This window comes from Dasypus novemcinctus, chromosome 14 (assembly GCF_030445035.2).
Source record: "Dasypus novemcinctus isolate mDasNov1 chromosome 14, mDasNov1.1.hap2, whole genome shotgun sequence".
In the NCBI taxonomy this organism is placed as follows: domain Eukaryota; kingdom Metazoa; phylum Chordata; class Mammalia; order Cingulata; family Dasypodidae; genus Dasypus; species Dasypus novemcinctus.
This window is the reverse complement of record NC_080686.1, coordinates 96527633-96545116: the sequence shown is the minus strand read 5'-3', so window position 1 is coordinate 96545116 and position 17484 is coordinate 96527633. Positions and strand designations below refer to the sequence as shown.

At 54.9% G+C, this 17484-nt stretch overlaps 1 protein-coding gene across 2 annotated transcripts in view; it reads left to right on the top strand.

Annotated features, from left to right (window-relative positions):
- The window catches only part of NDRG1 (N-myc downstream regulated 1), a 52416-nt gene extending 35233 nt beyond the window's left edge, over positions 1 to 17183 (top strand). For both annotated transcript variants that reach the window (XM_071208048.1, XM_058276076.1), the window contains exons 8-16: positions 503 to 589; positions 2737 to 2793; positions 4910 to 5013; positions 6316 to 6372; positions 7146 to 7197; positions 9732 to 9779; positions 11506 to 11541; positions 13058 to 13109; positions 15251 to 17183. In XM_071208048.1, coding sequence (XP_071064149.1) covers positions 503 to 589; positions 2737 to 2793; positions 4910 to 5013; positions 6316 to 6372; positions 7146 to 7197; positions 9732 to 9779; positions 11506 to 11541; positions 13058 to 13109; positions 15251 to 15492 — 735 coding nt within the window. In that variant the 3' untranslated portion in view covers positions 15493 to 17183. The remainder of the gene's footprint in view (positions 1 to 502; positions 590 to 2736; positions 2794 to 4909; positions 5014 to 6315; positions 6373 to 7145; positions 7198 to 9731; positions 9780 to 11505; positions 11542 to 13057; positions 13110 to 15250) is intronic.
- The last annotated feature ends 301 nt before the right edge of the window (positions 17184 to 17484 follow it).

Below are 17484 nucleotides of genomic sequence, written 5' to 3'. Positions count from 1 at the left end.
CCTGTTACCTGCTGGGCTTGGCTGGAGGTTAGAAATGCTGACCTGAATAATACACAGTGCTCGGCTCGGAGCAGATGAGAAAACTCTCTGGTAGGCGTCCTAGTTGTGGAGAGCTCACTGCTCGACATGTGCCCCTTGGATCCGTGAGATCAGTGCCATGTTATACCCATTTGACACCTGGGCAAGCTGAGGTTCAGCAAAGGGAAGTAGTGGGCCCAAGGCACGTCTGCCAAGGGCATGCACCCCTACTTCCCCTGTGGCCTCCTCTTTCCCCTCTCTCAAGGATGCCAATACAGGGTCTGATGTACAGGAGCCTCAGTTTTGCCAGGGGGGGGCATCAAAGGCTCTTGGGGAACAGAGGGCACTAGAACCACAGCCTGCTCTGGGCCCCACACTGGCCCTTTTCTGGGTATTTGCTCTTGAGCTTTAGTTTTCCTAATAAAGCGAGAGGTACTTCCAATCGCCAGGCTCACTCCCCCTCACCTCTTGTCTTGAATTGCAGCTGAACAACCCAGAAATGGTGGAGGGCCTCGTCCTCATCAACGTGAACCCTTGTGCCGAAGGCTGGATGGACTGGGCCGCCACCAAGGTGAGGCTGGGGGCTGGGCCGGGCAGGTGGGCCCCTGCGTGCGGGTGGGCAGGCCTCCCGCTTCCTCTGGGGGAGTGATGGAGCTAAGAGACCCCCCCTTGACCCCAACCCTCCACTACCTGCCCCACCACCTCCAGCAAAGAAAGCCGCTTTCCCTCTGCTTTGCTCAGAATAGTAAACACCACTTTGGCTATTTGCCACTCAGAAGATTTAAATAGGACTGTCATATTCAAGCCAGGTGTACCGCCAGGACACGCATTCCTGAGCCAGCTTTAGTTAGCACAGCGCAGGTATTTGCTGGGTACTTAACATGTCCTAGGCTTTGCTCAAAATGCTAAGTGTAAAGAGATACACGTGGCACAAACCTCTAATCTTAGGAATGTACCTATTAATGATGGAAAAGAAATACTGATTTAGTTCCTCCATGTGCCACTGCACTTTATGATAATGGTAACTAGAAACCTTTGTCGATGGATTGCCAGGCAATAGGAGACCTGCAGCTGGGACTCCATGGCCCTGGGGCTTCACATCTGTCTGCACTGGACGCCTCTCCCATTGCGGCAGGAGACACCCTGTTTCAGCAGCTGTCCAGTGCCTGCCGTGGCCGGACAGTGCTCCTCGGGAGTACAGAGCGGATAAGACACGGGCCTGCCCCTGGGGCTCCTGGTCCAGGGCGGGGGACAGACAGACCTGGGGGCGCAGGACAGGCTGCCTGGATGCAAGGGGCTTGTGTCCGAGGGTCCCATGTGCATCTTTTCTGCATAATTGTCTTATTTTCTTCATAATGTGCCCCATATCGGCTGGGAAGGGAAAATCATTCCAATTGCTAGAGAACAAAGCTTTTCAAGCTGGGGTGATTCTGCCTTCTCGTTTTGAAAATGTGTTTTTGCCAAGTTCAGGGTGGCTGGCGGGGGCAGAGGAGTTGCCAGGTTTGAAGGAGTCGTGCCCTCCCTGCCTGCCCCAGGCCTGGCCGCTCTGACGCCGAGTTGCTTCCTTGAGCATTTCCCAGAAGAGCCCTTCCCTTCTGCCTGCGTGACATTCAGGAGCGGAACACGGTCCCTGGTGTTTTCCAGCAGAGGAAGTGGCATTCCAATCAGGCAGCTTGGCTCCCTGGTAGCTGCCCTGAGCCAGCCTGGGGGTGGCTAGAGACCTTGACCGCTGGCTCAAGGGTAGGAGGCGCAGCTTATCCTTCCTGCCAGCCCCAGCCGGCTGTCAAATGCCTACTAGGTGTCAAAGGTCCGACACTGCAGCGGCTGTGGCTGGCTCGTGGAAGCCTCACCTCGGCCTTGCGCCTTGAAGTTCCCAGCACCCCGTGTTCAGATGAGAAGCCTGAGGCCCAGGGGTGCTGCAGTCTGCCCCGGCCCTGCAGAGGGGGAGGCAGAGTCAGAGCTCAGCCCAGGACTCCCCAGTCTAGAGCCACTCTCCTTTGCTAGTCCCTGCCTGACACTGAAATCGGTCAGCACACATTTATGGAGCTCCTAGTGTATACCTAGCATTTATGAAGCACCTACTATAGCCTTAGCATTTATGAAGCGCCTGCTTTATTCCTGGTGTTTATGGAATGCCTGCTGTATCCCTAGCATGTAAGGAGCTTCTGTTGTATTCCTGTCTTTTATGGAGTTCCTGCTCTGTTCCTGCTCTATACCTAGCACCAGCATTGAAAGCGGTAAAGAGGAGAGCCTTCAGAGTCTTCAGTGACCCCAGTATATTCTGAGAAAGGAAACTCACTTGAGGAGGGAAAAGCTAGATGATATGCAGGAGGGATAGTTGGGGGCTGAGAAGATTCTGGGGTGCAGACTGGAGGTGCTCAGTGTGTTTAGAAGAGGTGGGTGAGGCTGTAGAGAAGGAGGGTCCTCCTGGCAGAGGACCTGGGGGGCGGTGGGAGCTGGAAAGCTGGGAGCAAGTCGAGTCATTATTTCAGCCCAATTTTAGTACATTTCCTGTGTAAGGGGCTTGAGAGAAGGAATTGAATGGAAACCCCAGGCCCTGCCCAAAGGGGCTTTGGGTCCTGGAGATAACAGGAGGCAGGGAGGTGAGCTCCCACCCAGGGCGTGCTATCGCGGCCACTCTGCCCAAAGGCAGTGCAGGGGGGTTGGCTGCCTGGTGCCGGCACCCACTGTCTAATCCCCCTGCTTTCTCCTCCCCAGATATCCGGGTGGACTCAAGCCCTGCCAGACATGGTGGTGTCCCACCTCTTTGGGAAGGTGAGTCCATGGCCCGGCATTCTGGATTCACACCGGTGCCCCCGCACGGGGCCACGTGTGGGGGCAGAGATGAACCAGGCACGGTCAAGGGGCCGCCGCGCAGATGCCTGCAAAATGATGCGACTGTGACCCCTTCGTTGTCATCAAGTCATTCATTCTTTTTTGTTAAACCATGGATTTTTTAGCAATTCTATTGAGGTACAATATACTGCACATATTCAAAGTATAAAGTCTGACAAAGTTTGATATATCAGTATACCCATGACTCCATCTTTAGCCTCAAAGTAAGGGACATGTCCATTGTCCCCAAAAGATTCCTTGTGTCCCTTGGCAGTCCCTCTCTCCCTCCTCCCCAGGCAACCTCTCGGCTGCTTTGTGTCCCAACAGATTAGTTTGTGTCTCCTAGATGTTTATATAAATGGCCTTGTAGGAGAGGGACTTCTTTTTTGGCCTGGCTTCTTTCACTTGGCATAATTTTGCGATCCATCCATGTTGAGTGAATCAATAGTACATGCCCTTTTATTGCTGAATAGTATACCTAGTGAAGACATACCGTAGCTTGAAATTCACCTGTTTTGGGGCTTTTGGGTTAATTCCGGTGTTTGCCCATTACAAATAAAGCCTTTAGCAAAGACGTCCATGGAGCTTGCTGTGTGCAGGGCACTGTCCCAAGGACTTTACAAGTAATAACTCAGGCAGTACACACACAAGTCCCATGACTTGTGTGATATCTGCTCCCAATTTATGATGAGGAAACAGACCAGAGAGGTTAAATGATGTGTAAGAGCTCACAGCCAGGAAGGGGTGGGTGGGGATTTGACCCTCTCAGTGGCTCCAGAATCTAATCTTGGAACCATTGCAAGATGCTGGGTCTTGGCTGGGTCCCTGTTCCAGAGTCAGCCCTAGGGAGGCGTCCGCTAGCCCTGGTGCCCTGTCCAGTCTGGGGCTGGCAGCCCTGGGCACCTTGCCCCCTTGACCGTGTGTGGATGGGGCCTGCTGTGCAGAGCGCCAGCAGCTGAGCCAGGGGTGGACTAGGTGTGCCGGTCGGGTGTGTCCTCTTTCTTCTCTTATCCTTCATTTCACCGTTTGTGTTACATTTTCTCCACCTGGGCGTGTCACGCGAAACTGATAAGCACTTGGAAGGTTCAAAGTCATTGTGTGCCTTTCTTGCAGCTGCCCTGGCTGTAGCCCAGACTCCCTGGAGCTTGGGCCTGCTGGACTATAGGTGGGCAGCTAGGGAGCTGGGGGACCCCAGTTGCTACAGTTGTGTTTTGACCTGAAACTCCAGCAGGATTCCTCAGACTGTTTTTTTTTCCTGATTCTTCTTTTGTAGCTGGTTGAACGCTTTGCTACTTAAAGCATCCCCGACTGTTTAGACAACAGCCTGGGTTGGCTTTGCCCCGTTCCCTCCTGCTCTGTTTACCGCTGAGCACATCAGCCCACTTCTAGGAACCACAGCCTCGAGCAAGCTGATCACTTGTTGGCTTGTCCCAAATCACATTCAGAAAAGGAAGGCTAGGGAGGGCTGCTGACACTGACCTTCTCCAGCGCTCCGGCCGGCTTTTGCCGAAACTGAGCTGGCCCCTCTTTTGGCAGCTGCCAGTTGCACGAGTTTTGTTCTTCAAGTATGAAAATCTGTTTTATAGCTCTTACCATTAAATAAAAACGATGTCATTCTTGGCATCCTATTTTTACAGTTTACAAAGGGCTTTTGTGTACACAGCCTCAGGTACCCCCAACCTGATGAAGTAGATAGTATTCTCCCCCTTCTCTTTTGGAGGGACTTGCCCAAGAAAGGCTCCATGATGGAAACAAGCCCTAGCTCCTGGAGGACAGATTTCAAATCCGAGCACCCTGAACTGTGAGCCCACAGAGCAGGCTTTGACCTTCCAGCTTGGCCTTCATTTCCTGCTCTCAGCTGACATGCGTACACCAGTTTGCTCCTGTGTGTTGACTTGCTGCTTTCCAAAAGATTCCCTCAGGACTCCGTGGCGTTCTTGTGGCTTAGTTATGATTGTCCTCACCTTGTACCTGAATTCCCATGAGAATGGAGGGGCTAGTGATCTGCCCAAGGTCCCAGCACCCACCGGTTTGTCCCTTCCCTCCCCCAATGCAGGAGGAGATGCACAATAACGTGGAGGTGGTCCACACGTACCGCCAGCACATCCTGAACGACCTGAACCCCAGCAACCTGCACCTGTTCATCAACGCCTACAACAGGTACGGGGACCACTCAGCCACCCGGGCTCGCTTCGTGTGCTTGGGTGACAAAAGGAGGAGGCGGTGCTGCCCCGGGATTTGAGCCAATTGTCGGGGGTGCCCGGAGAGACCCCGGCTGCCTCTTGGAGTTTTGAATGCCCTGCCAGGGCCTGAGCTGCTAGCCCGGACCACTGGGGACGCGAGCGCGAGTGGGACGCAGCCGGGCACTTGGGGGGAGGGTAAGGGGGACGTGTGGACGCTCGTGGCTGAGCAGGAGGATCAGCCAGATGTGAGCGGGGCTAAGGGAGCGAGGGGCGGGTGGTGGGGTCGGGAGATGAGCAGGTCACTGCGGCGATAAGGGGGCCTGGGTGTGGAACCAGGTTCTAGTCTGGAGCTCAGCTAGGGGAGGGGCAGCTCAGCCACAGGGGTCAGCCGGGGCTCTGGAGTCTTCCAGGGAACTCTAGCCTGCGGAGCCAGCCCTGCCACGCTCCCCAAAATGTGGGCAGGAAAAAGCCTCGGGTTCGGGGTCCACCTCTCCTCCAGTGTTAATAAACTCATTTAGGAAGTGCCTTCGTGTTTGTAACAATTGGGATGTTTTCTCTTGAAGTTAGAACCACCCCTCAGTGGGAGGGATTGGTCATGTCCCGTCTCATGAGCACACGCGACCTCAGCTGACCCTTTATTTGGCAGGCCTCAAGTTGGGCCTGGGGACACAGGGGACAGGAACAGATGCCAAAACCCCACATGCTTCCTTGCCCTCAGGGAGCATGGAAACTCAGACTCCCCACAGAAACCCTGGGGCGAGGGTGCTGCCGTCATCACTGCCTACAGCTTTCAAGGCTGAGGCCCAGATAGGGCCAGCGTTCTGCCCAAGGGCACACAGCTAGTTAGCAGCAGAGGTGATCTGAACCCAGCCCAGGCAAGCTGCTGGCCATGCCACCAGGGTTGGTGGTGGGCGCTGGGCTGCCCTCAGCCCTGTACAGCGGGACGGGGGAGTCAAACAATCATGTTTGAATTTTAAAGGATCATTTTGGCTGCAGTCTAGAGGCTGGGGGGTGTGGGAGGGGGTTTTGGGAATCAGGTTTCTGGAAACAGAAAGCCTTCCTGGTTCCCTTGCCAGGTGGGGAGGAGAAGTTGTAGTAGAGGACAGGATTTGTATCTTGAAACAAAGATCCCCACTGGGGACCGCGGGGTGGTCCCTGCTTTGGACGCCGGGAGGTGGTGGCTTCGGGAAACCATGGGCGCTCACCCAGGCAGGGCCCGGATGGCCGAGGGCAGGGCCTCGCGGGTGCACGTGCTAATGACGCGTTTTGCTGCCCACAGCCGGCGGGACCTGGAGATTGAGCGACCCATGCCGGGAGCCCACGCCGTCACCTTGCAGTGAGTTGTTTTGCTCTCCCCTACCGATCGTGGCCACTGTCCATTCGGCCTTGGCTCGCTCGCCAGCGGGGCCTTCTGGCCTTGGCCGGCCTTCCACCCGTGTGGTAGATGAGGACCCGAGGGCCAAGCACGGCCAGGCCCGGCTCGTTGTTCCCCGTGGGCAGGTGACTTAGTTCCTAAGTGTCCCATTATCTAGGTTGGAGGTTTCCGTCTTGGAGACAGATGTGACTGCATTAGCCAGCATTTAGTAAGCGCCTACTCTGTGTCAAATGCTGCTTTAGGCGTTGCCTCCCAGAGCCTAGCAACGAATAAAACCCAGGACCCACCCTACAGTGCCCTAGAAATCTGGGAGGAAGACGTGGGCACAGCTAACTGTGCTTCCGCTGGTAACAGCTCTGTGTTTTTGTCCATTCCTGAGCACAGCACATTGCTTGACACTTGAACCTTGGCACATGCCCCTTGTCCGTTGAGCGTTCTTGTCTCTTTCCTGATCACAGCCAAGTCCTTCCTTGAGGTGAGGGGGTCTTTAAAGTAAAGCCATCAGGGCAAAGAGATTGTCTTGCTGAAATTCACACTAAGGTGTAAATGACTGCTCACCTATTTTATCCTAAGAGGAAAGCAGAAGGTGGAGGGAGGATGGATTAAGAAGAGCAAAGGATCCTGGGGAAAGAAGGGGAAGTGTTTCTTAGGATCTTGGTGCCAGCCTGGCAGGCCTGGGTGTGCGTGACTCTTCACCTGAACCGTGGGCTAACTCCTCCTCTCCCTGCCCCCAGGTGCCCGTCTTTGTTGGTGGTTGGAGACGACTCTCCAGCTGTGGATGCCGTGGTATGTCAATGCGTCCACCGAGGGCTCTGCAGCCCCTGGCGGTTTCCTTCTCCCTCATCCTTGTTTCCTCTCCATGGACTTACATTGCACATGGCCCGTGAGCGGGGACATATTCAGGGCTTGGAAGGTCCAGAAAGGAGGAGCATGAACTCTCCTCAACGAATAAGGTTTGAGGAGATGGGGCGAGAACCCCACAGTACATTTTGGAGGGAGATTTTCAGGCAAGAAGGGCCTGCAGGTTTTGGGGTCTGGCCCGTGTCCACCTTGGCTGTCCCTTAGCGTCTGGTGAACACAGCCAAGTCTCCCAGCCCCTCTGAGTCTCCCTGTTCCCCCCCGGCCTCTGAGGGTTTATTTAGGGATTTCATAAGATAAAGTGGTAACTGATGCATCCACCTCAGCTTGTAGCTTCTTCTCTGATGCTTAGCTTGGAGATTTGCTCTGAGATGCAAGTGCCTTCTGCTGGGGAAGGCAGAAGGGTTGTCTCACTTGCTGTTCATCTGCTTGAGCCAGGCACCACCCCTGGGGTTTAGTGATGTCCTATGAGATGAATGTTATGATCCCATTTGACACATGAGGAAACTGAGGCTGGGGGCATTGACTGAGCTTCTCAAAGACAGAGGCTGACTGCGACAGAGCCCTGCCTGGCTCCAGGGCTCCACACGTGGGCTCTGCCCCCCTTTGTCCTGTGCACATTATGGACAGTCACCTCCTGGACATGAACAGCATATCTTGGTTCATTGCCTTGTCCTGTTGAAACTCCTGGGGCAGGAGCAGACTTTGTGGAGTGGTGCAATTTCAGGTTCGGTCAGAGGGTCCTCCGGGATCCTGGGCGGGCCCTGCCTGGGTGGGTTGTGGTGGTGGAAATCTCACACCACAGGCTCGTAATGCCTGCTGGCTTTTGCCAGTGCTCCACCCCTCTCCCCCCATTTCTCCTGGAGCCTGGAGGGAACCTGGCTCCGATGGAGGCAGGGGTGGGCCTTGCCTGGCCATTTAAAGAGAGCAGCGTCTCTTTCTTAAGGTTTATTTATTTCTCTCCCCTCTCTCCCCCCTGCCCCGCCCCAGTTGTCTGTTCTCTGTGTCTATTAGCTGTCTGTTCTTCTTTGTCTGCTTCTGTTGTTGTCAGCGGTACAGGAATCTGTGTTTCTTTTTGTTGTGTCATCTTGTTGTGTCAGCTCTCCATGTGTGCAGCACCATTCCTGGGCAGGCTGCACTTTCTTTGGCGCTGGGCGGCTCTCCTTACGGGGCGCACTCCTTCGCATGGGGCTCCCCGATGCGGGGGACACCCCTGCGTGGCACGGCACTCCTTGCGTGCATCAGCACTGCGCGTGGGCCAGCTCCACATGGATCAAGGAGGCCCGGGGTTTGAACCGCGGACCTCCCATGTGGTAGACGGACGCCCTAACCACTGGACCAAGTCTGCTTCCCTAGAGCAGCGTCTCTTGGTACCGACTGAGAGCAGTCTAGGTCAGTGGCTCTATTTAAACTGAAAGTCCCAGTCTGGCTGACTGTGAAGTCTCCCTGCCACCCTCCTCCCCTCCCCTGCTCCACCTGGGCAGGTGGCATCTTTTAAGTGCCATGTTGGCCTTTGGGCTCAGGGCCCAGGCCCCGGCTTCTTTCCTGGTGGCTGCCAGCCCCTGTTGCTTGGCAACTGGCCCTCTGTCTCCTCCCCCAGGCCCCTTCACCCGCCAGTCTGCCTCCCACTGGCTTGTTTGCATGGATGCATTTGCCACTTGGCTTCCTGTCCTTTGGGAATCAGGCGGTGCGCTTTGGGCTGGTGCCCAGTCGTCTAGCAGGCAAGCGGAGACTCCTGGAAGGGGGCTCAGGCGAGGCTTTCTGGTTCATTTCATGCCTTAATCCCCACCTGCAATGTTGTGGAGGCAAAGGAAAGTCAGGAGATTTCGGGGCCGTCAGTCAGCGTTCTGGGGTGGTGGTGGCGTGCCTTGTGCACTGGGCTGGAGAGTGGGATTTGCAGGTGGAATTCCTGTGGTAAGTATGTGGGGTGTCTTTAAGAACCGTGAGTTTCATGTGGGCACGACCCCTAGTCATGGGATGCATCGACAGGGATACTTTGTTCATGTCAAGGAAGGGGCTGATTGTACTAAAGCACCTTGCACATCACAGGTCATGTATGGCAGTTCTGTCCAATCCTGGATGCCACAGTTAAAAGGCCATTGACAAATCGGAGAGAGAAGCCAGCTTGGCGGATGTGATTTCCTATGAAGAGTAGTTGTTGCATCAGGGGAACCTGTAATCTGTGGCACTGGAAGGTTCATCAAGGCCACTTTTTATATTATTTCTGTGTTCTACTTAATCTTCATAATGGCTGAGAGAAATCATCCCTATTTTATGGGTGAAAACAGCAGGACTGGGGTTTAAACTGACACTTTATCATACAGAACTCCACATGCTTTCTTCCATGCCAACTGGTATACCCAAGTGTCTGGCTGTGGTAGCAGAGGGGCAGGGAAGGGGGGAAGGTATGGCTTGGGCTCTGGGTAGAAAATCAACACATTTCTTCTCCCTTCCCTTGGCAGGTGGAGTGCAACTCTAAATTGGACCCAACAAAGACCACTCTCCTCAAGGTACCCCCCCCGAGCTTTCTGCTAAGCTGAGTTGTGCCTGATGGAGGCAAGGCTGAACATCAGAAACCACCGGAATAATTACTCCTCTATTCACACAAGTATCTTGGGCACCGGCTGGTCGTCTGAGGCTGCGAAGATGAGGGGCTCCCTCCCCGGGACCCCGGGAGCCCCCGGCGGGGGCTGGCTTGGGGCAAGGGTGCTCAAGGGGGTTGGTGGCCCAGGAGTGGTGTGGGCGGGGCTTTCTCTGAGAGTGGCTGTGCTTGGCCGGGAAGAGGAAGCTGCCTGCTAAGGCTGTTGAAGGCAAGACTCCCCCCGGCGTGTTCTCTGGACGCTGGATTTGAGGGTTTGTAGCAACCTCAGCCCACACCCTGTCAGTTAGGCTGATTGCACAATCCAAACCGACAGCGCTTTTGTGGTCGCCTGATGGGGCTTGGGCCTGGTTGGTTGTTCCCCCAGGAGGGGCCTGTGTGAAGCCCGGTGGCCCCCGGCACAGAAGCTGGGCATCGGAGGGCCACTGCACTCCACACTCCCCCAGAAAAGCCGGGTGCCTCGGATACCCACAGGGTGGAGAGCCTGTCCTCTGTACCGCCACTCTCCTTCAATGCCCTCGAAGGGGCATGGCGGGATTGGAAGGTGCTGGGCTGCTGGTCGGCCCCCTGGTGGACTGTGAGCATCCTTTATCCATACTCCTTAGTGTCTGGACATGTGCAGCATTGTGGCTGCCAAACCAGGGGAAAGCCACGGGCAGTTCAGACCGTGTGCTTGTCGTCCGCCTGGAGGTCTGAGGCTGATGGGCGTTGCTCCCAGGAGACCAGGGAGATGAGGAAAGAGGGGTTTGGAGAAGGGTCGGCGACCTGCCTGGGGTCAGATGCTCCAGTGACCAGTAGATGTGAGACCGGGGCCCCTTCAGCCTGAGTCCAGACAGCGCAGCCCCCTGCCCCTGCTGTGGCATCGCCCCTCGGGTTCTCACGTGCAGTCGCCTGCACTGGAGTCGAGCTGAGGGCGGCCCCAGGTCAGCGTGGCCTTGGGGCACACCCCGGGTATGTGACCTCAGTGGAGGCCCCCTCCCTCCCACTGTGCCTTGCTCACCGCCTCCCGGCCATCCTCACCCTCACCGTCACTCTCGCTGCCCGGGATCCTTTCTGTTTCTGGATAAATATTCACACGTGCTTGAAATGGCTCTGACTAGGAGATGGCTTTGGGTTTGGCAGCAGAATAGTAACTTGGCAAGGTCCAGCACTTACAAAGGGTGGCCGGTCAGGAGCCCCGGCAGGCTGGAACCTTCCAATCTAGCAGTTTCCTTTGGAGGGAACCTCTAAAGAAAATGTGTGTAGAGGGCCTCAGGCAGTGACCGCCTGCAGGTCAGACAGATCCTGGCTGGGGTCTGGCAGGTCTCCAGGCTCTCTCTGGCCCCCATTCTGCCTCTAAGGGGGGTAGTCAAACCTTCTGGGGTTGTTGTGGGATGACGTGAGACCATCGATAGGCCTTGCAAGCACCCGGGCATGGAGAGCTAAAAGGCACGTCTGCCCTGAGACGGGTGGTAGTGAAAGCAGCAGCAGCCTTGCTCAGCAGGGCCCAGTGTTTGCCACCCAAACTACACCCGGTGCCCACTGGGTGCCCCATCAAGACACATGGGGGCTGGCAGGGCAGGTGCCCACTTGAGCTGGTTCCTGGAGCGCCAGGAACCTGGCTGAGGCTCGGTGCTGACCCATGTCCTCTCTTCTAGATGGCGGACTGTGGTGGCCTCCCGCAGATCTCCCAGGTAAGTCCCATGTCACGGCCGCCGGACCCCGGGGGATGCATTCGATTGTGACCCCAATCCCCTGCCCCCCTCCCGTGGGCCTTGCTTCCGCCTCGCTGTGACATCTGGTGACAGTCCATGGACCACCTAACTGTTCACGAAGGGCATGTGCGCGTGAGGATCCGTTTGATTCTCCAGAAACCCCGGTGGAGTGGAGCACGGGGCTGAGGGGCTTGGCCCCCGCGGGTGCAGCTTGGCCCTAGCGGGTTAGAGCCCAGGGGCCACATTCACTCTACCGTACCATGCGGCCCCTGCCACAGGCTTCTGCGGCAGCCACAGCTCCCAGGGAGCTCAGGTCCAGAGCAGAGGGGGAGAAGAGACAAAGTGTGTGCACGTGTAAACCCAGCAGTAAATGTAGTGTGCTAGCTGCATGATAGACCCCCATTCCCCACCCATAAATAATTCCTCCAACCTAACAAGGGAATTCCCTGTTTTTTTATTGTCTTTTTTTTCCAAAGATACATAGATCATACAAAATGTTACATTAAAAAATATATGAGGCCCCATATACTCCACTCCTTAGCCCCCCACTCCTCCCACATCAGCGACCTCTTTCATCAGTGTGGCACATTCATTGCATTTAGTGAATACATTTTGGAGCACTGCTGCACCGCATGGATGATAGTTTACCTGTAGTTTACACTCTCCCCCAGTCCATTCAGTGGGTTATGGCAGGATATAGAATGTCCTGCTTCCGTCCCTGCGGTATCGTTCACTTTAATCTATAGCTTAAGAATGTTTAAGTCATATTGTAGTAACATGTGTAACATAGAATTTGACATTTCCCCTCTTTTCAAGTGCACACCTCAGTGGTGTCATCACATTCACAGTGTTGTGCGACCATCACCACCCTCCATTACCAAACATTTCCATCTCCCCAGACAAACTCAGGATTAGGGAAGCAAGCACTCCCCCTCCCTGCTCCCTCCAGCCCCTGGTACCCTCTCCTCCAAGTTGCTGTTCTTGTTGTTAATATATTTTTTTATTTTTTTTAAAGATACTTCAGATTACACAAAATGTTACACACAGAAATACAAGGGATTCCCATATGCCCCACTCCCCACACCTCCCACTCATCCACTTTCTGTCTCCAGGAATTCACCTATTCTTATCCTCATAGCGTTACAGCTTTGGATTCTTGTTGAAATGTAGTCTTACGTGAATCTTTTTAATGCCCTCTCTCTCATGCCTTGCCCTGCCCCTGACTTCCCTCCCAACCTGAAAGGGAATTGAGAGATTCCCTGATGCAGGGAGCAGGTGTTACGGGGTCCATCCCAGCTGCCCCTTCTTGGGGAAGACGGGGCTCAGGACAGTGATTCTCTTCTCCCGCTGAAGGAAGCCAGCACCAGCGAGGGCCAGGGCCCGCTTCGGGCCCCTGCAGCCGTAGTACTCACTGAGGAAGGGGCCACGGCGCGGGGCGGGGGGCGTGGGGGCTGGGCCCCGGGGGCTGACGCGCTGCCCGCCTTCTCCCTTGCAGCCAGCCAAGCTAGCGGAGGCCTTCAAGTACTTCGTGCAAGGCATGGGCTACAGTGAGTACGGGCCTCCCTGCCGCCGCGGGGCCGGGCTCTTGCTCCCACCGGGTCAGCTGCAGCTCTTCACAAATTGGGCAGGACGGGGAGAGCGACGTTTGGGTGTGCTATGGGCTGACGGAAGTCTAGAGGTTCTCATCCCTCTTCTAGAGCGTAATTGCTCATTTGTCCTCCACTGTTGGGTGGATGTGATTTCACATCAGGGAATTTTTTTAGGTTTAGGTGAGGATTATGCTTTAAGGAGACAAACAGACCAACAAGGAAATAACGAAAGTATTTTAACATGGGGTTATTTGCTTTCTTAATAAAGTTGAGGGACGGAGGACGAAGCTGGTAGCAATGGTGTCTGAGGATGAAAGATTAATAAATGCTTCAACTTTTCTCCCTCAGCCATCCCAGTGCTCATGGAGATACCTTTATCCTCATTTTGCAAAAGAGGAGACTGGGAAGTGGGAATCTGTGAAAGTTCTTTGAAAACTGGAAAGTTCTGTGCACGTGGGTGGTAAAGTTGTATTCAGATGGGTTGTGTCTGTTCAATCATTAGATTTGGGAATCGAAGCACAAGTAGAAGCATAATTCATGAGCTTGCTGCTGCTTCCTTTGGGATGATAGTTTAAATTTTAGGCAGAATGCACCTAACCTTTATTCAGAAGTGCAATCTCATGGCTAGGACAGAATGTCAAGTTTAAATTCTCTATTGAAGAGCAGCTGCAGTGGGCATCTTCTGGAATGTTAGCCAGCGCTCCGGCCCCGCTCCCTGCTGAGAATTACAGTCTGAGTTCCCCCTTTTGACTAGAAGGAGTTTAAACGTCTAATCTCCTTTGTTTTTGTTTTTCCACTGTTGGCGCATTTAAAATTAAGCAGGCGTGTTTGGTGAAATGTCCACCGTCTTAAAATGGGTCACAGCCACGTTGTTTCCAGCGAGGCCAAGCCCAGGGGTCGGTTGAGCTTCCTCCACGTGGGTCCCGAGGTGCCCTCTTGAAACAGAAACCATGTGCCTGCGGGTCCCCTGCCTTCCTCGCCTGCTTTCCGTATGGGTGGAGCGTGCCACCAAAGGCAGCCCGGAGAGAGCCCCGGCCAGCCCTCGTTTACTTCGACCTTGGCAGGGCCAGAGCAGTTGGTTTGTTTCGGCCCTGCCTTGGGCTTCTGCTTTGAAAGTGTGTCCTGGGGAGAAGGGAAGCGACGGCCTTGGGAAGCACCCTGCAGGCTGTGCGGGAGACAGTGGGAAAAGTACAGTCCCCAAAGCATCAGCCGAGAGAGGAAGTAGTCATGTATTGGGCCCCGAATTGATACGATGGGCCAGGGCTCCCCTAGCCCTGGGAGGTCAGTAAAACTCGTCCTTACTGCTGACCCTGAATCAGGGGCTCAGAGAGAATATGTGAGGGGCAGATGGCCGGATTGACTCCAGTTCTTTGCAATCACAAACCTAGCACCTTAAGAGGGGAGTTCAGCTAGGATCAGTTCTGTCTGTAAGTGTCTGTCACTGGAAGCTGAGCGGGTCATTTAACTCCCACACTGGCCTGCATTCGTCACCTGCCCCGCTTGTGAGCTCCTTTATTCAGTGCCACCTTCTTGGCAACATTTACGTCGGGTGGGAAGGGTGGCTTTGTCTTCATTCCACCTGTGGGCGACCTGCGGTGCACAAGGGTTTCTTTAGTCTTGGGGACCATCCTGGAGAAGGGAGAGGCCCTTCCTGGCTGAGTGGGAGTTTGGGAAAGAGAAGGATGACCACGACAGCTCTGCCCCAAGCGTGTGTGCAGCCGCATCTGGAAGCACAGGCCTGGCTGGCCTTGACTGCCCTCCCCGCTCCAGCAGCCACCGGTGGTGTGGGGTAGCAGGCAGGCACACAGCACTGATATCAGGCTGTGTGTCAAGATCAGCACCCCCAGTTTACAGACGGGGAAACTGAGGCTCAGAGAGGGACGCTCCCGAAGTCACACAGCTGGTAAGCAAGGGGCAGAATTGAGATTCAAACCCAGGTCAGGCTTCGAGCTGCCTGCTGGGGGCTTGCGGCAAGTAAGGTTAAGACGGAACACGAGGGGCGCTTGCCTGGGGTCTGGCACGGCACTGGGCCCCGCGGTGTCCCCTGGAGGGGTCCGGTCCTCGGTGCCCCTCTCCTAACCTGCCCCATCTCTCCGCAGTGCCCTCCGCCAGCATGACGCGGCTCATGCGCTCCCGTACGGCCTCTGGCTCCAGCGTCACCTCCCTGGAGGGCACCCGCAGCCGCTCGCACACCAGCGAGGGTCCCCGCAGCCGCTCGCACACAGGCGAGGGTCCCCGCAGCCGCTCGCACACCAGCGAGGGCCCCCGCCTCGACATCACCCCCAGCTCCGGCGCCACCGGCAACAACGCGGGGCCCAAGTCCATGGAAGTCTCCTGCTAGGCGGCCAGTGCGGCTACCGCCCGGACTCCGTGGCCTCCGTGGCCTCCGTGGCGGCCCCCTCCCCTGCAGACCCCTCCCCCCTGCCTGCCACACCGCACATAACTTGGTATTAATCCAAAGCTTATTTCGAGAGTGAGCTCTGGTGATGACGGAGTCAGATGGGTACGGGGCGAGTCTCCTGGCCAGCGCGGGGGCAGGGGTGGACCGAAGGAGACGGAGCATCTCGGCGGTTCTGCTTTCACCCACGCGGCCTGGTGGCTGCTCTCTGCCCTCCCTCAGAGGTGCCGAACTGCCGGAACGAGCCGTGGCAGGAGCCCTTAGCGGGTCCACGCACGGCCTGGCCTTCTGTCAGAGGCCCAGCCCACCCACTTCCTCTTTCCTGGCCAGCGCAAGACATCCTGACCCATTTCTGGGAACGAAACCTTTCCTGATTTGGGGAGGGAGAGGGCAGGGAATTGTGGGTAGTTCTTTGACCGAGTCAAAACAGGAAGAGGGAGGAAAAAAGGGTGGGATTTATGTCAAGGCTAGAGGCATTTGGGAAAACAAATCTCTTGCAGTTAACGCGAAGTAAAAGGTTTTTACAGACGTGCATATGTAAACTTTTTAATGCTGACGCGTGCAGGCCTGTTTCTCTGGCATCCTTTTAATACATAACTAAAGTGGACAACAAAACTTCCTGGCTTTGCAAAGAAATGGTCCTGGCAGACATTTGGTTTGAGATTTTAAGGCTTTAGCTCTGCCCTCTGCCTCCTCTTCCTCAGCCCCTACCTCCCAGCCCAAATGCGTGAGCGAGTGATTACTTTCATCTATGGGGAAGATCATTTAGACTTGTAGATGCGCCCTCTGAACTGGAGGGGAAACATTCTGATCAGATGTCCCTGGCTGTGATAAATCTTACATTCAGGGGAGGGGTAAAGATTTTTGGGGTAGGGGAGTGGTATTCGGGTTACTAGGTAGAAAGCATTCCTTTTGGTTGTGCTGGAATCCAGGGCAGTTATCATTGCAGTGGCGCCAACCTGGTTCCCAGGAATCTTGTGTAATTGAGTTAAACCCAGCTTCCGATCTTTGACAGCTGAGGTATAATCTGAGTTGGATGGCTGTACATTTCTGACCTGGTGACATCACTGTATCTTCAGATGGAACGTTTGCTCTTGGGAGGAGTGGAAATCCATGTGGGGCACGGTGGCTGGGATGATTTCAGGATTTTGGAATATGTAGTCCGTGGGACTTCCCTCTCTCCTGCCTCCATCGTCTCCACCCCTCTAAACCTGCTTTTGCTGAATGGGTGGTACCACTGGGAGGTCTGGGCGTCCTCAGTGGAGCTGTCAAGTTCCTGTACTACTGTCTTGATTTTCATTTTGGCTAACCGTGGATTTTTCTCATAGGAAGTTTGATCCAACACGAATAGACCCTTGTGAATTGGCTGCTGGGGCTTGGTGATTTCCAGGACCCTAGAGTAGGTACAAGGAAGTAGGCAGGCCTCCTAGGTAACTGGAGGGCAATGACTCAGTTTACCTGCTCCTACCACCCTGGCGGCTTCCCCTGACCCTGTACAGCAGAAAGCTCGGGGGCAAGGGCAGGAATGGTCGAATTGAGACAGGGAACTGTTGTGTACTCGTCTTTCCAGTGGAGTTTCTTAATGAGATATTTGTAATTATTTCCAGACCAATAAATTTGTAACTTTGCAGTGACTTGTGTCTTTTTTTCCTCCACGTAAAAGATGGTGCGTGTAACCGCAAGGCCCGGGAACAGGTCTTTCTATGAGTAACTTGCCAGTCCTTGATACCTGGGGCCTCCCAGGGGGATTCTCTGCTTCAGAACAGCCCCAGCAATAAAAAGAAAAGGATTAAAAATGTTAGGGCATGTATCGTCAAATGCAAACAAGTGAGGCGTGTGACATAGTAATAGCTGTGCCTCTTTATTAGTGGGGTCAGTGGGTCTACAGGCAGGTGTCAACTTTCAAAGTTGTGGTGAGCATAAAGCGTACTTCGA